This window comes from Oryx dammah, unplaced genomic scaffold, assembly GCF_014754425.2.
Source record: "Oryx dammah isolate SB20612 unplaced genomic scaffold, SCBI_Odam_1.1 HiC_scaffold_20, whole genome shotgun sequence".
In the NCBI taxonomy this organism is placed as follows: domain Eukaryota; kingdom Metazoa; phylum Chordata; class Mammalia; order Artiodactyla; family Bovidae; genus Oryx; species Oryx dammah.
Window position 1 is genome coordinate 66,576,811 of NW_024070204.1, and position 22,133 is coordinate 66,598,943.

Here is a 22,133-nt window from a genome sequence, read left to right on the forward strand (position 1 = left end):
TGGGGCAGAGCCACCCTGACCCCAGCGTCCTGAGATTCCTACTTAAGGGAGAAGACACAGCTGTAAGTAACGCACAGGTTATCTTTTTTTCTTTCTTAAATCGCTTTTGTAAGAAATAGCATTTGGAATAATAGCAACAAATCAATACTCCCTGAATCCTAAGAATGTTACATGACTAACTGCCAAAACAGGCTTAGACAGACTGCTTATGGGATTCTCACAACCACCCTGTGCGCTAAGTACCCCTTGCCCTCCAAGTACCCCTTGCCCTCCTCACCTCACACAGCGGGCGACACTGAGGAAGCCTGAAGAAGTCAATGATTCGGCTGACTGAGCAAACAGCAGGGCCAGAGCTCAAGCCCTGAGTGTTTGCTTGGGTTTCCCCTCCTCTCCTGATTGTTACAATGTGCCAGAGAGGTTTCTTAAAAATACAGAGGCACGGGTCCTGCTTCCCCACACCACACTCTCTCAGTGGGAATCTGCATTTGAACCAGCAGCTGCCCCAGCTGACTGTGACTCCCTGGGCCTCAACTTTCCCATCTGTGAAAGGGGTGGCCCCTTCCCCACAGAGCCACGTGGGCGATCAGGCATGTGAGCTGGAGAGAGCCGAGAGGTACTGAGCACAATTTCCCCCTGCGGAAGGCGCTCTGGGCTGCCTGACCAGCCCTTCCGCTTCTGGAGCCCTGGGGGCTAGAAAGGGTCTCTGAAGACCAGCACACACCGCTGTGGGGCTGCGGCTGGACTGCTGTAGCTGCTTCCAGCTGGGGCAGGAGCAGACCCAGGAGCCGCTCACACGTCATGGGGCCTGCTAGGCCCAGGGTGCATTCCTACTCATCCTGTCTTCCGTGCAACACCTTCAGGCAACAGGAGCACAAGGCGAACCAGTTCAGCCTGTCAGGAGGGTGGACACCACGTCCATGCCTCAAGTCTCCATGCCAGGAAGTGACACCGGCCAACAAACAGCTGGTCCTCCCTGGGGACCTGCACCCCTGGTCAAGCCCGTGTGCCCCCTCTCCTCCAGGCTGTTACCACCAGCCTGCTTAGGCAGATGCCAAAGTTGTAACACCACTACCTGCAGGGGCAGAGTGCCAAGTGGCGGCCTGTATCAAGGTCCAAGCACAGAACTATCTGTGCCGACTCAGTAGCGGTCACAGCCACATGTGCCGGGCACTCAACACGGTGGGTGCTGCCATGCTGCGCAGTTTACCGAGCTACCTCACTGCAGTTCCACTGCCCCCCAGGACCAAGGCACCATCACCAACCCTGCTGATGACGTGGGTAAAGTGCTAGCAAACCAGCTCTGCAAGGAACGGGGCTGTGGCTCACGGCCAGAGAGACCGCAGTTCGATACACCTTTTTCAGTGTGCCCGTCACTGTCCTAGGCCCTGGGGACCTAGGCAGAACAAGCCACTGACAGCCGGGTGGGAGACTCGGAGACCAAGCTCCCAGCCCTGGTCTCCACTGGCTCCTTCCAAAGGGAGACCTCCCTGACGGGATTCCCCGTGTCCACGGTGGGCAGGAGGCCTACAGAAAGGCCCTGTGAGGAGGTGGTCTGGGTTAGAGACACTGGCCAACAGGAGCCAAGCCCTGCCGGCTCACCCACGACACGTGGCACATGCCAGACTGCAACAGAGTCGTGGACGACTGCGTCACTTCTGAGTCTACTCCTTCCCTGGAGAGTGGCCCTAAGAGAACCTTAACGCATTGGGCTCAAAGTGGAGGCACGAGAAATACAATACTGCCACCTCTCAAACGATGACAATATACCCAATTCTGATCCTTTGGCAGTTTCCTTTTGGCCAGTGAAGCCTGGAGCCCCATTCTTCTAGAGGCACTGGAAATCCAGATGTTTATGTGAAATCTCCTTATCTGAAATGCTGGCATCTAACTTAAAAAATTGTTTTAGATGGGAGAACCAAATAATCGCATCTGTGATTGGGCAGAATTCGATGCACAATGCTGCCAGTTTACAATCTCTGCTTTAGATCAAGTGTGACAGAAGTTTCATAAATGGGGAAAGGAAGAAGAGGGTCCTGTCAATGCATTAGGCCTCACAATGAGCCAGTAGCTGTGGGAGGCACTCTCAGCTCAGACTGGTAATCCTGTGAGGTCAGGGTGCACATCCCCAGAAAGCAGACTCAGAGAGGTGAAGTGAGCTGCCCAAGGACACACAGCGAGGGGCAGAAGCATCAGGATCAGGCCCCAGGTGCACCAGTCTTCAAAGCCCAGCTGCCCCACGTCTGTCTGGCACCTCCCAACAGTGGTTCAAGAACAAGCTGAATTCTGGGCAGCTGACTCTCCATGCTCCAGGGCGTGTGAGGCAGGCAGAGGTCCAAGCCGGGTGACGTCTGTGCGGCCTCACAGTGAGGGGCCTGACCCAGGAAGGGGCGGGTGGGGTGGGGCAGGGAGGAGGTGAGTGAGCCCTCTCATTCCTCCTTTGACTCAGGGTTAACTCAGCTCTGACAAACCACATGGCTTTGAGAATGCCCTAGTTTCGAAGCTCAGCCACCTGAAGCCAAGTTGGGGAAAGTGGGCAGGCCTGAGAGGGGAACCAGCCTGGCCACCTGGCTCGCAGGGCTTAGGGGTGGGGCCCTCAGCTCCAAAAGGAAGGGGTTGGCTCCACCCATCTCCCAGCCCTCCCGGGCGGGCTCCGCTGTTTATAGTCTAATCAGCCTTCTGGAACCTGAACACCCATCAGTCTTCTCTGTAAAACGGGGAAGTAAAAGCCCCACTTTTGGTTTGTAGTGTGAACTGAATACAGTGATAGAGTCACAGTACATAGCACTGTGCGGGACGCCTAGGAAGTGCTCAGTAAATGTCTACTTCCATCACCATCCCTTCCAACCGTCCAGCACCTGTGGCTTCTCTCTGCCCTCCTTCCAGAAACATCTGCCTGCAGAGGACGGGTCAGGACTGGTTCTCTGCACTGAGGACAAATGGGAGGTCAAAACCCACGTGCCATTAAGCAGGAGCTGAGGACCCAACACTCACCAGGATGCAAACGCCTCCTACGAAAAGTAGAAAAGGTACAGGATCCAAGTACAGAAAAGCTGTAGCCCCGTAGCCCCTCTGAACCTCTGTTTCCACATCTGCAGAGAAAAACGATCATCCCCAGACTCCACGCATCTTCTAAAGGCTTTCTAAACTCTGAAGCCCCATGTGACGCTTCTGTGATGATCGTTATTGTTAGTTAACACTTGTGGTACTGAGTCTCAGAAGGACACTTGAATAATAACAGGGACCCTTCCTCAGGTTCCCCAGCTTACCTTGAGAATCACTGAGGAAACTTTGAAAGATGCAGACCTCCAGACCTATATGGGCTGGACTTGGGAGTGGGGGCAGGACAGCACCCTGGTGAGTAGGAGAACCAGCCAGATCCAGAGAGGACAGAATTACTGGACTGAAACTGAAAAGGGGGCATTTAGGATGCCCACAATCAGATGATCTAACAGAAAGTCTCGTTTTCTGGGGGTTGGAAAGTCTTGACATTAGGGACTGGCTGTTACTTTGCTAACTGTGTGACTCTGGGCCAGGCCCTCAACCTCTCTGAGCCTCTGTTTTCTCAAAATCGGAAACAATTAGGCTGAGGCCCCTGGCCGGGGTGAGTGTGGAATGTCAGGTGTCTGCCCCCTCCCAGCTTCCCCACCTCAGCTTCCAGGGGCTCATGGGTCATTTCAAGCGAGTGGAGCTAGTGGGGATGAGGGGACCCTGGGAGCCTCCCAGTAGGACAGGCAGCTGGCCACCCACTCCCAGTATGGGCGGCCCTGAGTAATGAGGGGTTTCCCAATTCCTCAGGACACCTTCATTTCCCGTTACCATTACCCATTATGGTAATGGTAACGGTAGAACATTTCCCATTACCACTGCTAGGGAAGTAAATCCTTTCTGATGCGCTCAGACTCTTATAAGAAAACTGAAAACATTTTTCCAAACACAGAGATATGGCAACGATGCCCCCAATTCCAGAGGACCCGGACCCCTCTGCCAGGTCTTGGGGAGTCTCATCTGCTTTGGGTTCTGAGCTATGGGAGATGTGAAGTTCGTAGAGCAGGGCCCCACCTCCCACAGATCAAGGATCTGATTCCGGGTTAACTAGACCTCCGTTCCTTCTTTCATTTAACAACCACTCTGAGCACCCACTGTATGCAGACCCCAGGCTCAGTACCAGGATCCAGGGATGACAGAGAGGTTTGGTCCCTGCCCTCCGGGGCTTAGACTCCACCAAGACAGACAGATGTCAGGTAACAAATGGCACACACAGATCACTGCAGTTGTGCTAAGTGAGCTGATAGACATGTCCAGGTGTGATAAAAGATACAGCAGGGAAGGGACAGGGGTCGATACAAATTGGAGAGAGATCTTTTTGGAGGAAGGGCACTGGGTGGCCCAGCTAATCCAGGGAGCTCCTCCTCCACAAGCTCGTTCTCACCCTGCCTCCTTTTCCTTCCTTCTCAGTCCCGCCACAGCGCTCAGTACTCACCATAATCTGGGCAATTATTTGCTCCCTGTCACTCTGCTTACCTTTCCCACTACCCTGGAAATGCCTTGCTGGTAAAGACAACGTCAGTCTTATTGTCCCTGGAATCCTCCTCAATTAACCTTTGGGTGAGTGCATGAATGGATCAATGAACGAACCCTGCTTCCCTGGGCCTCGTTCTCCTCAGAGACAGGGTAACAATACTTTTGGCCACGTTGCTGGGAGATCCAGGGCACACTGCCTGTTTTCAATGGGTGGGCTTGGCACTGGCATAACAACGGAGTGGGTGGGACACAGGAGAGGGGAGTTAGGAGCAGGAGAGGAAGCCGAACTCCTCTACCCCGAGAACAAACCACTCGGGAAGCATCCCCAAGTCAAGAGCGTAAAACAACTTCAGTAAGACATGGTGGGGCACACAGGGAGCTCTCCCCTCAAGAGCAGGCAGGCAGGCAGTCCCCAAGGGCAGCACCCACTGCTGCAGTCCCCACACAAATCTCGTGTCACTTCCTGTGCCAGTGAGTGTGTGACAAGTTCCCAGGCATGCCTAGGGTCATCGCCTGATTTCCCACCTCCTTGAAGCAGGCCTGGGAGATAGGCATTCCTGTGCACACACAGTCACGTGTCCCAGGCAGGCAATGGTAAGCAGGGCAGGGAGGCAGGAGAGCATCATGAAGACACATGGCCCCTGCCCGGCACGGTCACACCTATGGCAAGAAGCCTTCCCTGACCAAAGTCAGCAACCAGGAACAGAAGGGGGCCGTGAGTCCTGCAAGAGCCAGGGGTCATGCTCTGCTCCAGGCCTCAGTTTCTCCATTGGTTAAGTGACACCATTAGTTAATAGCTTGAATCACAGTGAAAACTATAAAGGGATGAGTGTTATGAGGTGAAAGGGTGATTTCATCCACCTCTCTCTGCACCAAGTTTTGGATTTGCCTGTGCACAAATTGTGGGCTTTCTGTCCCCTAAGCCAGCATTTCCCAAAGTGTGGCACCTAAGCCACCGGTGTGACCCATGGTGATTTCAGGCCATGCAGGAGAAGGCAATGGCAGCCCACCCCCAGTACTCTTGCCTGGGAAATCCCATAGACGGAGGAGCCTGGTAGGCTACAGTCCATGGTGTCTCGAAGAGTCGGACACGACTGAGCAACTTCACTTTCACTTTTCACTTTCATGCACTGGAGAAGGAAATAGCAACCCACTCCATTTTTCTTGCCTGGAGAATCCCAGGGATGGGAGCCTGGTGGGCCACCGTCTATGGGGTTGCACAGAGTCGGACACGACTGATGTGACTTAGCAGCAGCAGCAGGAACCTGGTGGTTAAATGGCATCAGACTTCTCAGTGACAAGGCCATTCCCTGTTTAACTCCCTTGAAGGTACTGAGAACACCAAACAGAACATCTTGAAGCAGAGCTATCTGGCCGTCACCTGCTTGTTTCTCTAGCACTTGCTAACACCCCCTTTTAAACAGACCCAGCCACTGCAGCAGGCACCAGCTGGATAGAAAGGAATAAACTTGCAATTATTTATTTGTATCTGTTTGTGGTAGGAGAAACCATTTGTCCATTTTCAAAGATGTTATCAAGTTACCTTTAATAAGTAAACGTGTTACAGCAAAAAACCCAGTGCTAACATGCTAAGTCGCTTCAGTCATATCCAATTCTTTGCGACCCTAAGGACCACAGCCTGTCAGTTTCTCTATCCATGAGATTCTCCAGGCAAGAATACTGGAGTGGGTTGCCATGCCCTCCTCCAGGGGATCTTCCTAACCCACGGACTGAACCCACGTCTTTTATGTCTCCTGAATTGTCAGGGGGGTTCTTTACATTAGCACCACCTGGGAATCTGAGTACTTTAAAAGTTAAAAAAAAAAAAAAAAGTTACTGAATATATAACATATGCTGTTTAGGAACATACCCCCAGAGTAGGGAAATGGTCCCAGGATGGTGGGAGATTGAAAATGCTGACTGAGTTCCTACCTCCGCTAGTGAAATATATATCAAGGACCGTTCATTTTTTCTTCTTTTGGGGCTCACAGCCCAATCAGATCTCCTGACCCCTTCTGGAGCTGGGTGAGGCCAGGGCCACACCCAGACCTTCCATGAGGCCCGCCACAGCCTTCCTTTCTCTCTCCACACTGCCAGGCTGCAGAGAGGGTCCAGCACACTCTTGAGAAAGACCCACAGATGGTAGACACCTGAGGCCCTGGGCGCTGCGTGGGGCAGAGGCCCCACTGCCTCGGGACTTCTCAAGGGAAATGAACGTGTGGTGCATTAAATCACTGAGATCTTCAGTCTGCTTATGAGAATTAGCTGACTGAGGCTAATACAAAGGGGGCATCTCTAGTCCAGTTTCCTGCCAACCTGGAATCTTCTATACCAGCCTGATATCACTGAGCAGCTAACAGATGCCAGGCAGAGTCCCGAGGCTTTCACGGAGATGAGCTCAGTTAGTCCTCATGTCAGGACGGGGAGCCAGGCACTATCGAGTAGTGGGCTTACTATGTCTCAGTGAGGTAATGGAGACCCAGAGGGCTTCTTGCCCAAAGTCACACATTGGGGAAGCCGTGAAACTGAGACCTGAATCCAGGGCTGTCAGAGTCACAATGCCACACAGCCTCTGCTAAGCACATGCCCCAGGGACTGCCACGCCCTATGTCAGCCCCCGGGCAGGGTCCTGCAGCAGATGGCATGGGTGGCACTGCCATGGCCTGGAGCCCCGCAAGCAGGCGGGAAGGGAGAAGGGAGGCGGCTGGCCCTGAGACAGATGGACACAGGATGGCGCGGTCAGGGAGGGCTGTGGCGAGCGTGGCACGTCACCCCCTGAAGAACAGGGGGTCGCTCGGAGGACGTGGTGCTCAAGGCCACCCAGGAGGGTGGGTGAGATTTCAGCCCGCAGAGAAGAGTGGGGAGATGTGCCTCATCCAACCTCCTGGAGCCACAGGGGTTAGCTGGGGCCAGGCCCACCACTCTGTCCACGGAGGGGCCTGAAAGACTGAGGGACGAGCGACGAGTCTTCCAAGCGCCTCCCTGAGCTGGACGAATCATGCCTAGTCCTTTCAAAGTTCCTTTAACGCTCCTCCAGGCCTCGCTACCGGCTCTTCTTTCAAAGGGCATGGGGTGTAACGGAAAGAACTGAAGCGGACACGGTGAGATGCCTCCGACCCACTCAGAAGAGACACAGGTGTCTGCTTCAGCACGTCCTGCACCAGCGGAGCGGAAAGAGGCTCTGCTGAGAGAGCACGAGAAACTCCGCCAGGATCCCAGCACCTGGTGCTCTGCTTCCCTGCGGGAGGGCCACTTGAGCGTGAAGGGGGAGACTGCTGATCAATAAGGAGCGTCACGGGGGCAGCCTGGCAAACGCCGTCGGGTCCGGCTGAAGGTCAACGCCAACGTGACGCCAGGCGGGTGTCAGGTAACCCTGACAGGATGTGCTCAGAAGGGCACTCCACCCTCCACCCAGCCTAGCCCTGAGAAAACGTCAGACAAACCCAGGGTGGGGGACATTCTGCAAGATACCTGGACAGGGTTCTTCAAGACTGCCAAGGTCACGGAGAACGAGAAAGACCGAGGAACTGTCCCCAGGCAGCGCTGGAGGGGACGCCATCACTGAATGCATTACGTTCTGGAGCAATAAATGGGCGCCAGTGGGACAGCTGTTTTTAAATTTTACCTTGTGTTGAAACTTTGCTTCTTTCAGGTTGGGGTGCACGGGTTACCCCACCTGGCTGTGAAAGTTATGGTCTGTGGGCTGGCAATGTACGATCTTTTAAAACGTTTCTTTCCGACCCAATCTCCCCTTTCCAGTGAGGCTCCAGGAAGGTCTGTTAGATGTGTGCCTTCTCCTTTGCTGTAGTCTCTTGGGGAGCCAGTTGGGAGAAAGGAAAACCAATAGTGTAACTGTTTGGATACTGAAAATTGATTATCTTTTTGAAATAAAAAGCCTGTCCCCTCCCCCAAAAAGGACATTAGTGGAAAAGAGGCAAAATCTAAATAAAGTGTGGAGTTTAGTTAATAATAACACACCCGTGTCAGTTTCCTGGTTGAGACAGATGTGTGAACCATGGGAACACTGGAGGGGCTCTGTACCACCTATACAACCCTCCTGTAACTCTATTCTAAAATTTAAAAGTATCTTTAATTTAAAAAAAGAGAGAAAAGCACCACTCCGTTCTCCAGGGGACCTTCCCAACCCAGGGATCATACCCAGGTCTCCTGCATTGCAGACTGATTCTTTACTGTCTGGGCCCCCAGAGAAGCCCAACAAAACATATGTCTCATGAGGCTGGGGGGCAGAAGCTGTCTGGCTGGGTCAGCACTGTATCCCCAGCTTTGAGCACAGTGCCTGGCACACAGCAGGCCCTCAAGAAATATGTTCAACAGACAATGTCTCCACCACCCCAGCCCAGGGCTGGCCTGTTAACTGGGGCTCCAGAGGCCACCAGAGCGAGGGAGGGCTAGGCGGCCCCTCCTGTCCCCGCAGAGGGCTGCACCCTTCCCCCCAGCAGGGTTTCAGCTGGTCCCCCGCCCCAGGTGTACACATTTGAATACTGACAACGGCCTCTGAGGCCCGGCCTCCTCTCAGGCAACCCAGAGCCCCCTCCCTCAACTTCCCCGGCAGCAAACTGTAAACATCACTGAGCAGACAGCAGCTGGCATCAGGAGCGTCCATGGAGCAGCCCTCCTACACCAAGGGGATAACACTCCCCTCCGGGGCATGCAAGTTGGGTAAGAAAACCAGCTCTGGCAACACAGACGAGTGCTCCACCTGCCCGTGGTCTGTGCGCCTTTGGCCAAGCCCCATCCCCGCTGTGCCCAGCATGCTCATCAGGCAAGTGGGAATGACCCTGGCTGGGTTCCAACCTGACCTGAGGGTGACCTGAACCAAGAAAGGCCTCCAGCCTGGCACTGGATAGGCAGGGACCATCGGGGGCACTGTGGGCACAGCACAGTGCTGGGAGGTCCCTGAGAGAGATACACTGGGGGCTGAAGGTATTCAGGGATTTGGAGAAGGGAGTGCCACTCCGACTGAGGTTAGGCCAGCCCGGGACTGCTGAGGAGCAACGTCAGGTCTGGTGGCAGAGCTGGCTGTGCGCCCCCAGCACCATCCATGGAAGGAAAGCCCCAGGCCAGGAAGCATGCCCTGAGAGGCCTCTGCCCAAATCTGGGGGTCCCTCACTCCTCTGCTTCCGGCTCCAAGTCCAGACCCACCAGACCCCCTCCTGAGTCCAGGGGCTCCACCCAAGTCCTGTCCACCGGGCGAGCCTGTGCTGGCTCCCTGGTACGTGTTGCACACAGCCTACCCGCCGCCAGCCACAGGCCGTCATCAGCCCTCAGAAGGCTTTGGTTTGGCCCAGCCTGACGCTCAACAAAAATAAAATTGAAAGCAGTTACTAATCGCTTTCACGCAATTTATGAGATTTTCATCATTTCCTGAAAAACAGGGTGATCTAGAGGGCAACAAGCCACAGGGAGCTGCCCCTTCCCAACGGAGCGTCACCCTCTGACAGGCTCCAGCCCCTGCACCCAGCTGCCCCCCCCACTCCAAGGTACCTCCTGGGATCCTGGGGGCAACTGTGTGTGACCCTGTGACCGCTTTGTCTCCCACTAGAGGTTACTGCCTTGGTGTCTGGGGTCACCATGTGGGTGCCACTTAAGAGAAGGTAGCCCAGCTCCAGGCTGAATCACCCCAGGTGTCCTCACCAGGGCATATCTCTGCCCTGCACACCCCAGGAGTCCCGGCCTTACCATGTCCGCCCGTCAGGTGCCCCTCTGCGCAGATCCACCAGGGCTGAGCATGGGGCACAGCACAGGGCAGCCAGGCAAGGCCAGGATGAGAGAAACACACCCTGCTTTCTAAGCATACTTGTCCCGCAATCCACACGGTTCATCCCAACCTCACAGAAGTCCTGCTGGGAAAGTGTGAACACCCCAACATGCAGATGAGGAAAAGGGAGGCTCACAGAGTCAGGCGTCTCGTTCAGGGCCCAGAGCCCAGTGAACACGGGTAATGGCTTCGTATCCAGGGCGATCTGCCAAATGGGCTGAGTGTGAGGGTCTGCTCCCAGGGGAGGCACTCTGAAGGCAGCCCTCCAGGGATTCGTAGGGAAGAAAGCCACTCCTAAAGGGGGCCCACAACCTAGCCCTTGCCCCTGAAGACACCTGCTCCATGTCACAAAGGTGCCCTTGGACCCAGCAAAACATCCAAACAAGGCAAGTGTCGCCAGGTTCCTTCCAAAGTAGTGAAGGGGTCTTTTACTTAAACTCTGCTATGTCACAGTGGCTCCTGGTGTGGAAGCAAGAGAGAAAAGGACGGTGCAACCTGGCGGGGAGTCATAAAAATCAACACTGTCTGCGCACCAGCGAGGCAGGGAGCACATGCCAAAGCACCCTGGCTCTTGACTCAGACCCCAAGTTCAAGTCCTAGACCCGTACTTTCTCAGCTGTGTACCTGGGCCAGTCACTTCCCAGCTCTAAATACTGGCTTCCTGTTTCCAAACTAAATTAATAAAGGAAACAATCAGCAGAGTGAAAGGGCACCTTTTTCACTGGGAGAAAATATTTGTGAACTATGCATCTGAAAAGTGGTTAATATCCAAAATACATAAGAAATTCCTTCAACTCCATAGCAAATTACACACACACAAAATATACAACAACAACACCCACAACCAGATAACCTGATTAAGACTGGGCAGAGGACCTGAACAGACACTTCCCCACATAAGACACACCAATGGCCAACAGGTATATGGAAAGATCCTCAACATCACTAACAATTCAGTTCAATTCAGTTCAGTTGCTCAGTTGTGTCCGACTCTTTGCGACCCCATGAATCGCAGCACGCCAGGCCTCCCTGTCCATCACCAACTCCTGGAGTTCACCCAGACTCATGTCTATCGAGTTGGTGATGCCATCCAGCCATCTCATCCTCTGTCGTCCTCTTCTCTTCCTGCCCCCAATCCCTCCCAGCATCAGGGTCTTTTCAAATGAGTCAACTCTTCACATGAGGTGGCCAAAGTACTGGAGTTTCAGCCTCAGCATCAGTCCTTCCAATGAACACCCAGGACTGAGCTCCTTTAGGATGGACTGGTTGGATCTCCTTGCAGTCCAAGGGACTCTCAAGAGTCTTCTCCAACACCACAGTTCAAAAGCATCAATTCTTTGGCGCTCAGCCTTCTTCACAGTCCAACTCTCACATCCATACATGACCACTGGAAAAACCATAGCCTTGACTAGATGGACCTTTGTTGGCAAAGTAATATCTCTACTTTTTTAATATCACTAAAAATTAGGGAAATGCAAATCAAAACCACAGTGAGATACCACCTCACACTTTGTCAGGATGGCCATCACCCAAATAAATAAAAGATAACAAGTGCTGGGGACAACGTGGAGAAACTGGAATTCTTGTATACTGTTGGCGGAAATGTCAGTCAGAGAAGCCACTATGGAAAACAGTAAGAAGGGTCCTCAAAAAACTAAAAACAGAAATACCAAACCAGTAATCAGGGTATTTATCCAAAATAACTGAAATCGGGGTCTTAAAGAGGTATATACACCCCCGTATTCACCGCAGCATTACTCACAAGAGCCAAAATGTGGAAATAACCCGCGAGTCCATGGCTGGATGCGTGGATAAGGAGAATGTGGTGTATACCACAAGGGGATGTTACTCAGCCTTTAAAAAGGAAAAACATGGATGAACACGGCGAACGCTGCATTAGGTAAAATAAGCCAGTCACAGAAAGTGTGTTAGTTGCTCAGTCGTGTCCAGCTCTTTGCAACCCCATGGACTGTAGCCTGCCAGGCTGTTCTACCACGGGATTCTCCAGGCAAGAATACTGGAGTGGGTTGCCATGCCCTCCTCCAGGAGATCTTCCCAACCCAAGGATCGAACCCAGGTCTCCCACATTGCAGGCAGACTCTTTACTGTCTGAGGCACCAGGGAAGCGGTTAGTCATAGTCACGGAAGACCAAATTACTACGTCCGCTTATAGGAAGCATCTAAAACAGTTAAATCTACAGCAGCAGAGAGTAGAACAGTGGTTGCCAGGGGCTGGAGGAGGAGAAGGAAATGGGAATTTGCTATTCAACAGGTATAAAGTTTCAGTTATGCAAGACAAATAATAAGTTCCAGAGATCTGCTCTACCACACTGCGCCCAGCATTAACAATACTGCATGGTGCACTTAAAAAGCTGTTAAGAGGGTAGCTCTCATTTTAAAGTGTTCTGACCACAATTCTAAAAATTTTAGTTAATAAAGTGATAGAATTAGAGTTTCTTGAGGGGATGAAACTGTTCTATATCCAGATTGTGGGGCGGTCACATGACATGAAGTCCGTAGAAGAGTATACCCAAAAAAGGCCACTTTTACTGCATCTTAATTAAAAAGATAAAGCACAGAAAAATAAGTGACTATCATCGTATCTATCTCGTGTGACCAGTGTGATTTTCCAGTTCAATAACAGGCCCAGCACAGAGCACACACATTGGCAGCTGAGGAACTGTCCGGAACTGTCAGGCATTACCAGTAAGATGCAGACTGCCCCCTTTTCTCCTGAGGAATACAAGCCTCACACCAAAATTCAAGAGAAAAGTGTTGCCAGCACCCCATGTTCAGGGACCTGTAACTAAAGTTTGGTAACAGCCAGGCCGCTCATCTCAAATAGGGTTTCCACCTTTTGGATAAACAGAACATTCAGTCCATTTCAAACGGATCTTGCTTCCTGTCCAGCTGTGCTGCCCGGAAGGTTCCGAGAGGCAGTGTTCAAGGAAGGGATTCTGCTTTCAGGTGTCTGAGCTGAGCTGGTCCCCTGGGGCCCCTTTGAAGTACCATCTGTGTGACCCAGCATCTCTGGGGGTCAATTTCCCTGGATGTAAAATAGGAATAATGCCCAGTCAGAGAGTAGAGAGGTTTGTAAAGCACCTTCTACATTCCCCTAGCTCTTGGTAGTACAGGGAACCCTGAGTACCCCCTGCCTCTCTTAAAAACGAACACACAGAAGCGTCGGCAGGCTTTTCTCCCTGTCTGGTACTTTTCCCGCATACTGTTGTTTAATCGCTAAGTTGGGTCTGACTGTTTTTAGACCCCATGGACTGCAGCCTGCCAGGCTCCTCTGTCCATGGGATTTCCCAGGCAAGAATACTGGAGGGGGCTGCCATTTCCTTCTCCAGGGGATCCTCCTAACCCAGGGACAGAACCTGGGTCTCCTGTGTTGGCAGGTGGATTCTTCTTTACCACTGAGCCACCAGGGAAGCCCTATTTTTCCTGCACAGACCAATGTAATTAAGTTAACAGACCTGAATGTTAAAGTTGACAACAGACAATTAGGCTAATTACCACTTCCTTAAAGGATCAATTAGAGCTGTGTTTCCCAAACAATATTTTGAGAAATGGTAGTGGCCGCCCTATGAGCCACATGGTGGCTTACAGAGTACATTTGGCAAAAGCTGGATTGAACCAAGTGACTCGGGTTCCTTTTGTGCAGGACTTCTCAGAGTCTTTAGTAAGCTATCCACATGCTGTGGATCTCCCAGGAGGGAACCCATTATGGACAGCACAGACCAGGAGACGCCGAGCTAGTCAACCTTACTGTACACCCAAAGCCCCCAGGAACCCTGGTAAACTACAGATGCAGATTCAGGGTGGGCCCTGTGACGCTGCCTTTCTAGCAAGCTCCGAGGTGATGCTGAAGTTGTTAATGTGGCACCAGAGTTTGAAAAGTAAGGATATCAATGGTAAGGCAACCCCTCCCCCGACCACCACCACTGACCTGCCTTATTGACAGCTTTACTAGTGAAGAACCAACCCAGAGGAGGGAATGGGCTTGCAGGGTTGACCAATGGGACCAGACTCTGCGCCCCAACTTCCCCTGCAGGGACCCTCTCCAGCATCTGGCCTTCCCTGAGCTCTCAGCCTACTAAAGATGGCTCTCCTGATGCAGAGGAATCTCCTCAGTCTGAACTGTGCACTGGGATCACGTGGGGGCCTTTATAAAACACTGATGCCTCAGCCTCCCACCCTCAGGTCCTGAGTACTGGGTCTGGAGAGCCACCTGAGTTTGGGGATTTTTAAAGCTCCTCAAGTGACTCTTAATATTCCGCCAGAGCTGAAGGTTACTGATACAAGGGGAGTGGGTAAGTCTCACCCCAAATGCCCTTCTCACACCCTGCCTGCCTCTCCACTACCGCCCAGGAGCAGTTCCAAAATTTAAAAAATGAACAGATTACCAGATGGGAAACAGAACTTAATGAATCCACAGCTGGCTAAAGATACTACAGTATCGAGGTCAGGAATCCAAACCGCCTCGGGAGGAGAGATTTTCCATCTCCCTCCATGTCTGGATGAGCACGGAAACGCATGCCCTACACTCTAGAGCCCCAGAGGCTGGAGCAGGAAAACCTGGGCCCTCCAGAGTGAGAGGCTCTAAGTCAAGGATCCCCAACCCCTGGGCCACAGACCGATACTGGTCCATGGCCTGTTAGGAACCGGGCCCACACGGCAGGAGGTAAGCAGCAGGCAAGCTTCATCTGTATTTACAGCAGCTCCCCATCACTCGCCTTACCTCCTGAGCTCCAACTCCCGTCAGATCAGCGGCAGTATTAGATTCCCATAGGAGCGTGAGCCCTAAACGTAATGCGCTTGAATCATCTTGAAACTATTCTTCCCCACCTCCCTGCCCGTCCGTGGAAAAAACGATCTTCCATGAAACCAGTCTCCAGTGCCGAAAAGGGTGGGGACCACTGCTCTAAATTACCGTGAGACCATAGTAGGGGGTGGGGGGGTCTTTAAAGACAACTTTAGAATCAGGTGTCAGACCACAGAAGGCTAGTTAAAAAAAAACAAGGGTTCTTAGTGAGCACTTCTGGGAAAGAGTTAGAGATGAGAAAACCAATGAGTCCAATCAGAGGGGGATTCGGTTCTCTCTGAACTTGGTGAGTGGGAGGGGAAAACTTTAGAGATGAGCCTACAGGATACAAGCGGGGCTCTGGGGAAGAGAGCAGCATTCCAACCCCCAGGACTTTCTGCTGATCCATCATGCACCTCAACGGGCCCATCTGTAAAGTGGGATAACAACAGTGTCTGCCTTGCAGGGTTACTGAGGGATTAAATGAGCACAGGTAGGATTCTTACAAGAGTCAGGCACTAGTAAGTGCTCAATAAACACAAAATACTGGCTTGATTTTCACCTAAAATTTTCCTCTGGTCTGATCTTTATTTCCCTTTTGCCCTCATTTTTAAGTCTATTTATATTTTTTTTAACTTGTTGTAAAGTATGTGTTTCCATCAGCTTACCCAAGTTCTTTCTGGGCTGAAGCAGGGCAGAAACACAGGCACTCGGGTAAGCTGCTATCTGCCGAGTGCTGACTGTGTGCTCAGAGCCCGCCACGGTGGCTGGGAGGCTGACACAGGTGTAGGGAGTGAGGGGGGCTGCAGGGAGTCCCTCGGGCGGGGCCACACGGGGAGCTAAGGAAACTGTCCTTGATCAGAGCTACAGGCCCCACTTGATGGCTGAAACCAGGACGTGAAAAAAATCATGTCAACTTCAGAAAGTTCCCCTGGGGCTCTGAGGAGATCTACGGTCTCTTGGAGATGCCTGACCACTCGGAAGGCAAGAGTGAGAGGCGATGGAGGCTGAACCAAGATGCCAACAGCAGAGCTTGCATTGCAGGCTTGAGAACCGTGTGGTCACACAGGGCCCCACGCTCGGAGGGCTGCGTTCAGACCTGGCTTAACGTTCTGCTGTCACTGTCCTGACAAGCTTAATACTTTTCCAACAAGGGGTTCTGCATTTTCATTTTGCACTGGGCCCCACAAACTATGTAGCTGACCACACCCTGCAGAGACAGCTCATTTGCCCCTGCATCGACCCTACCGGGGAAGGCAGAGAAGGGTGCCATCTCCTGAAAATGAAGAAAATGAGGCTCAAAGAAGGTTAAGTCAACTCTTCCAGAGCCCGATGGTCAGCAACAGGGGAGCATCACGCCGCAGGTCTTCGGGTTTCAGCAGAGGTGGCCAGCTCCCCGCTGCGTGCCTGAAAGTCCTGCTCAGGCTCCTCTGGGCCCGGGCAACGGGAACTGCACCCCTGCCCCCCACCGCGGGCCAAGGCAGAGACTGCAGGTGTTCTGGCCCCTGCCAGCCGGAACTGGGTCCTGGCAGGGCCAACGCCCACGGAACTGGGTCACAAGGCCAGTTCTACCACTTCAAGGTCCAGCGACCAAGGAAACAAAGCCCTGGGAGCCAGGCAAACACAAGTCACCTTTGAAAGCCCGGGGGCCTGCTCTGTGCTCTGCCTACTCCCCCACCGAGTGCAACCTAGAGAAGCACACGTTCAAGGAAGAAAGGGGGGAAATGAACCACCCAGAGCTGAAAAGGTGCCCAGTAAAGGAAGAAATGGCATTATCACATTATAATTGGCTTCCCTAACATCCGCTGGATCGTGGAAAAAGCAAGAGAGTTCCAGAAAAACACCTATTTCTGCTTTATTGACTATGCCAAAGCCTTTGACTGTGTGGATCACAAGAAACTGTGAAAAATCCTGAAAGAGATGGGAATCCCAGACCACCTGACCTGCCTCTTGAGAAACCTGTATGCAGGTCAGGAAGCAACAGTTAGAACTGGACATGGAACAACAGACTGGTTCCAAATAGGAAAAGGAGTACATCAAGGCTGTATATTGTCACCTTGCTTATTTAACTTCTATGCAGAGTACATCATGAGAAATGCTGGGCTGGAAGAAGCACAAGCTGGAATCAAGACTACCAGGAGAAATATTAATAACCTCAGATATGCAGATGACACCACCCTTATGGCAGAAAGTAAAGAACTAAAGAGCCTCTTGATGAAAGTGAAAGAGGAGAGTGCAAAAGTTGGCTTAAAGCTCAACATTCAGAAGACTAACATCATGATATCTGGTCCCATCACTTCATGGGAAATAGATGGGGAAACAGTGTCAGACTTTATTTTGGGGGTCTTCAAAATCACTGCAGATGGTGATTTTGCAACCATGAAATTAAAAGACGCTTACTCCTTGGAAGTGCAGTTATGACCAACCTAGATAGCATATTCAAAAGCAGAGACATTACTTTGCCAACAAAGGTCCGTCTAGTAAAGGCTTTGGTTTTTCCAGTGGTCATGTATGGATGTGAAAGTTGGACTGTGAAGAAGGCTGAGCACTGTAGAACCGATGCTTTTGAACTGTGGTGTTGGAGAAGACTCTTGAGAGTCCCTTGGACTGCAAGGAGATTCAACCAGTCCATTCTAAAGGAGATCAACCCTGGGATTTCTTTGGAAGGAATGATGCTAAAGCTGAAACTCCAGTACTTTGCCCACCTCATGCGAAGAGTTGACTCACTGGAAAAGATTCTGATGCTGGGAGGGATTGGGGGCAGGAGGAGAAGGGGACGACAGAGGATGAGATGGCTGGATGGCATCACCGACTCGATGGACAGGAGTTTGGGTGAACTCCGGGAGTTGGTGATGGACAGAGAGGCCTGGCGTGCTGCGATTCATGGGGTCACAAAGAGTCGGACACGACTGAGCGACTGAACTGAACTGAACTGACAGACTCTGAAAGACCCGTCCTTGGGACGAGGGTAGCCCTGGCAATTTTTTCTAGGCACTGGAGTTACAACAATGAAGGAAACAGAAGTCTTTGCCTGAGGCAGCTCATGTTTTCACGGGAGGCAGAAAGAAAATAAGCACAAAATAATGAAGTGAATTATATAGTGTTAGGCAACAGGTGCTTCGATGAAATAATACCGAAATAATAACGAAAAGAGTGACCAAAATTTCCTGGTGCTTACTCTGCATCTAAATGCTTTACACACAGTGGCTCAATTAATCTTCTCAACAATGGGTACTGTTTTCATCCCCATTTCACAGTCAGGAAAGCACACAGGAGGTAAGGTCCCACAGGCACTAAGCAAGCAAGGAGTGCTAATAAGAAAGGGCAAGAGATTCCTTTCTCCTCCTGCTTGATTTTATTCTGTATTAAGGAAAGCAAAATGACCAGGAAGCCTGGTTTTCTCCCTGGCCTCGAACTGGGAGAGGGGGGGATTCAATCAGAATATGTCCCTCTCCATCTCCCGTGGTCTTTTTTTTTTTTTTTTTTGTATTAAGGGTTATTTAATTACAGTATGTACATTTCACTGAACATAAGTTGAGCATAAATTGTACCACTATATACCTATAACAAAACTGATATATGTTCTTAAACTTTCATACAGTTGTGACCACAATTCAGTGGCTGGATTTTATACTCTCAATAGGTTTATACCAACTACAGAAAAAGAGATGAATCAAGTAGCAAGTGTCAAGACAACTTTTCAAATGTCACCTATGCACACACGTAGAAGGGACTACAAAAAGACACATGTAAAATTGCGGGTCATCGCTGGGGTTGCCGGGGCAGCCCACATGCCTGGTGGAGCGAATGCTTTGTAGTTACTGTTTAGTGATTTTTTTGCGACCACACGGATTGTAGATGACCAGACTCCCCGACCATGTGATTTCCGAGGCAAGAATACTGTGAGTGAGTCGCCATATTCTTCTCTCTCCCCCATGGTTTTTAAGAGATCTGACAGGTCTGGGGACCCTCCGTCTTCCCTTTTCACCCAAGGCTAACAGACCAAGCTCCAGGGCTTTGGAGCCAACAGTCCTCAGTTTGAATCTCAGCTCCATCAGCTCACCACTGCCTGGCCCTGGGCAAACAAGTCACATGTCACCCCGCTCTGCAGTGGGGCATCGGGCGGAGGGCTGAGCACAGAGCAGACACTCAGTAAATGTTTGATCAATGAACCCTGAAGGGCATGGGACCGTTCCCTTGAACCTGAGCCCTGGAAGGAACCCGTCTTAGAAATGTAGGTTACTAGGCTCATCCTCCAAGGTGCGAATGGAAAGTGTTGAATACATTCTCACTGTTCTGGAGCAGCACAAGCTTTCAAGGAAATTGATTAACACACCTCATTAAGCTGGGGCTCCCATGACACCTGGACACGCCCGATCTCCAACTCAAGGAGCACCAAGTCAGTAAGTCTGTGCAACCTGGGATCCTGGCCCACCCTTCAGTCTAGGGCAAGACCCTCAGCCCTCAACTTCCTTCTGTTAAAATGTGAGGTTAGGTGCAGAGTGAATGAATTATATGCCCCAAAGCAGTGACTTCTTCAATAAGGTCAAAATCACCAGAACCTACTGAACCACAAAGAAGATAGTAGAAGAGGGCAGGAATTATCAGCCCTCAGGGTAAGGGGAGGCTTTATGGAATCGGAATGGAAGTGCCAACTACAGCTCTCTCGTGGCCTGAATGTTAACTGTTGGTATGAGGTCTGCCCCTGAATTCCATCAGAGGAGCCTTTCCTTGTGTGGCAGCCCCAGGGCTGCGTGGAAGGGGCAGGCTGTGAGACGGCCACAGCACCCACTGCAGGCCGAGCTCCACGTCCGCCAGCGCAAGAGTTCCCAGGCCACTGTGCTCTTCAGGCTGACACCCCAATACACCCACACGCCTGGGGGGCACTGCCAGGCTTTTCTGCCAGGAAGGCTGGCACTTTACCCTGGCTTCGTTCACAGCTGCAGGGAGGGACCAGAAGCCCTAGTCTGTGGGTGAGGAAATGGCCTCATGGAGAGGCGGCTTGTCCACTAACATCTCACTTCTGAACTCCACACCCCACCAGGCCCTGAATAAAGCGCCTCTCAGGCTCTCAGCCCTACCAGGTGGGACTTTATTTTTAGCCCCAATCTGCAGGTGGTGACAGAGATACTGAGAGGGCTCAGACACTTGCCCAAGTCATCCAGCTGAGCAGCTCAGGAGAGGTCTATACCCAGAGCCTTTGCCCCAACTTCTAGAATATACCAACCTGCTCAGTGGAGGGGACAGAGACAGGATTCTAATTCAGCTCGAACTAAATTCTAGCCCACTAAAGCCCTGCTATTTTTTCCCTGGTATACACGTCCAGCAATGTTGCCTCAGGCCAGGACAGCCCCTGGGGCTCCATACCTCAAGGGAAAGTCTGGTGGAGACCCTTGTCAGTCAGGCTTCCAGAAGGCCTAGCCCAGCACAACATGGACCAGGTGGTGGCGGGACCCCACAAAGGGCTCACTGTGGTGACTGCGGAAAGCCGAGGCCAGACCTGGCTGGGCCCTCTCTGCAAAGCCCTGCCCACAGATCCCCCCCCCCACCAAGGAGCCCCCAGACCCAGAGCCCAGGAGTAGGACCAGCGGAGGGACTGGCCTCCAGCTGGAGCCAGTGGGGAGAGGCTGAGCCTACGGAAACCTGAAACCCTCCAGCAGCTGCCTGGCGGGAGGGGGCTGCAGACCCCTGTGGACCCCTGGGGGCTCATCCAAGGTGCCCTGGACGCACCTGTCACTGGGGTGGAGTTCAGCAGAGCTTCTGAAGAGGGGAGGAAGGGGATGGCTTCTCGTTCGCGCCCATCTAGGGGAGGAAGAAACTCTGTTTCCCAGTACGGGGGGAAGGGGATGCGACTTTGCGAGGTGTCAGGGCAGCCTGGGGAGGGGGACCCCCGAGAGGGAAGCGGCGGAGCGGCCTGGGAGGTGGGTGGCCTCGCTTCCCGCTGCACGAGGAGGCCCTCCGAGCCTCCGGCTGGCTTTGTGTGCGGCAGGGGGCCCGCCTGGAGTCCCCGAGGGCCGGCGGAGGCATGCACAGGGTGGGGGACTGCTTTTGCGTTTCAGGCGGGAGGGGTCCGCAGCGTGCCCGAGCACAACCCGCGGCGGTGTTGCCACACTCACCTCCTGAAGTCAAAGGGCATCGTGCCGTCGCCGCCGCCGCCAGGGATGGGAGCGCTGCAGGCCAGGTGGGCCGCGGCGCCGCGTGGGTCCCAGCCCGCTGCCAACGCCGCCTCCGGCCGCCCCGCCCCCGCCGGCCACCCCCCACCTCCGACACTCGCCGCTGCCTCCCGCCGCCGGGAAGTGACGCTCCGCTCAGCGCATTGGGCACCGCCCCCCGCCCCCGGCCGCCCCTTCCGCCGCACCGTTAAAGGGGCCCTGGGGCTGGGGTGGGGGCCTGGGTGCCGGCACGGAGGGGCGGGCCTTAGGGGGGCGCGCGGTGGGGCTCGAGGCTTGGAGAGGAAGGGAGCACCCAAAGATAGTTATTCATGCCTTCCCAGCCCCCGCCCCCCACTGTGTTTTCCATCAATTCCTCTGTGGCCTTGAACAAATCCCACTGCTTCCGTTATTTTGCATTTGCAAACCTGTAATCCTGAGTTGAGGCCTCCCTGATAGCTCAGTTGGTAGGGAATCCGCCTGTAATGCAGGAGACCCCGGTTCCATTCCTGGGTCGGGAAGATCCGCTGGAGAAGGGATAGGCTACCCACTCCAGTATTCTTGGGCTTTCCTGGTGGCTCAGCTGGTAACAAATCCGTCCGCAATGCGGGAGACCTGGGTTCGATTCCCTGGGTTGGGAACATCTCCTGGAGAAGGGAAAGGCTACCCACTCCAGTATCCTGACCTGGAGAATTCCATGGACTGTACAGTCCATGGGGTCGCAAAGAGTTGGACACAACTGAGCAACTTTCACTTTCTTGAGTTGTGCAAATTAAATGGCATGGTACAGATTTGGGCTATGCACAGCATCTAACTCTGACTGAAGGGCCTAATACCGTGACAGAAAGGTGGAGGTCAGACAGGCCTAGATTTGTAAAGT

At 52.7% G+C, this 22,133-nt stretch overlaps 1 protein-coding gene across 1 annotated transcript in view; it reads right to left on the reverse strand.

Annotated features, from left to right (window-relative positions):
• The window catches only part of ERGIC1 (endoplasmic reticulum-golgi intermediate compartment 1), a 113,671-nt gene extending 92,314 nt beyond the window's left edge, over nucleotides 1-21,357 (reverse strand). Inside the window, exon 1 of the mRNA XM_040262744.1 lies at nucleotides 21,221-21,357. Coding sequence (XP_040118678.1) covers nucleotides 21,221-21,240 — 20 coding nt within the window. The 5' untranslated portion in view covers nucleotides 21,241-21,357. The remainder of the gene's footprint in view (nucleotides 1-21,220) is intronic.
• Between the last annotated feature and the right edge of the window lie 776 nt (nucleotides 21,358-22,133).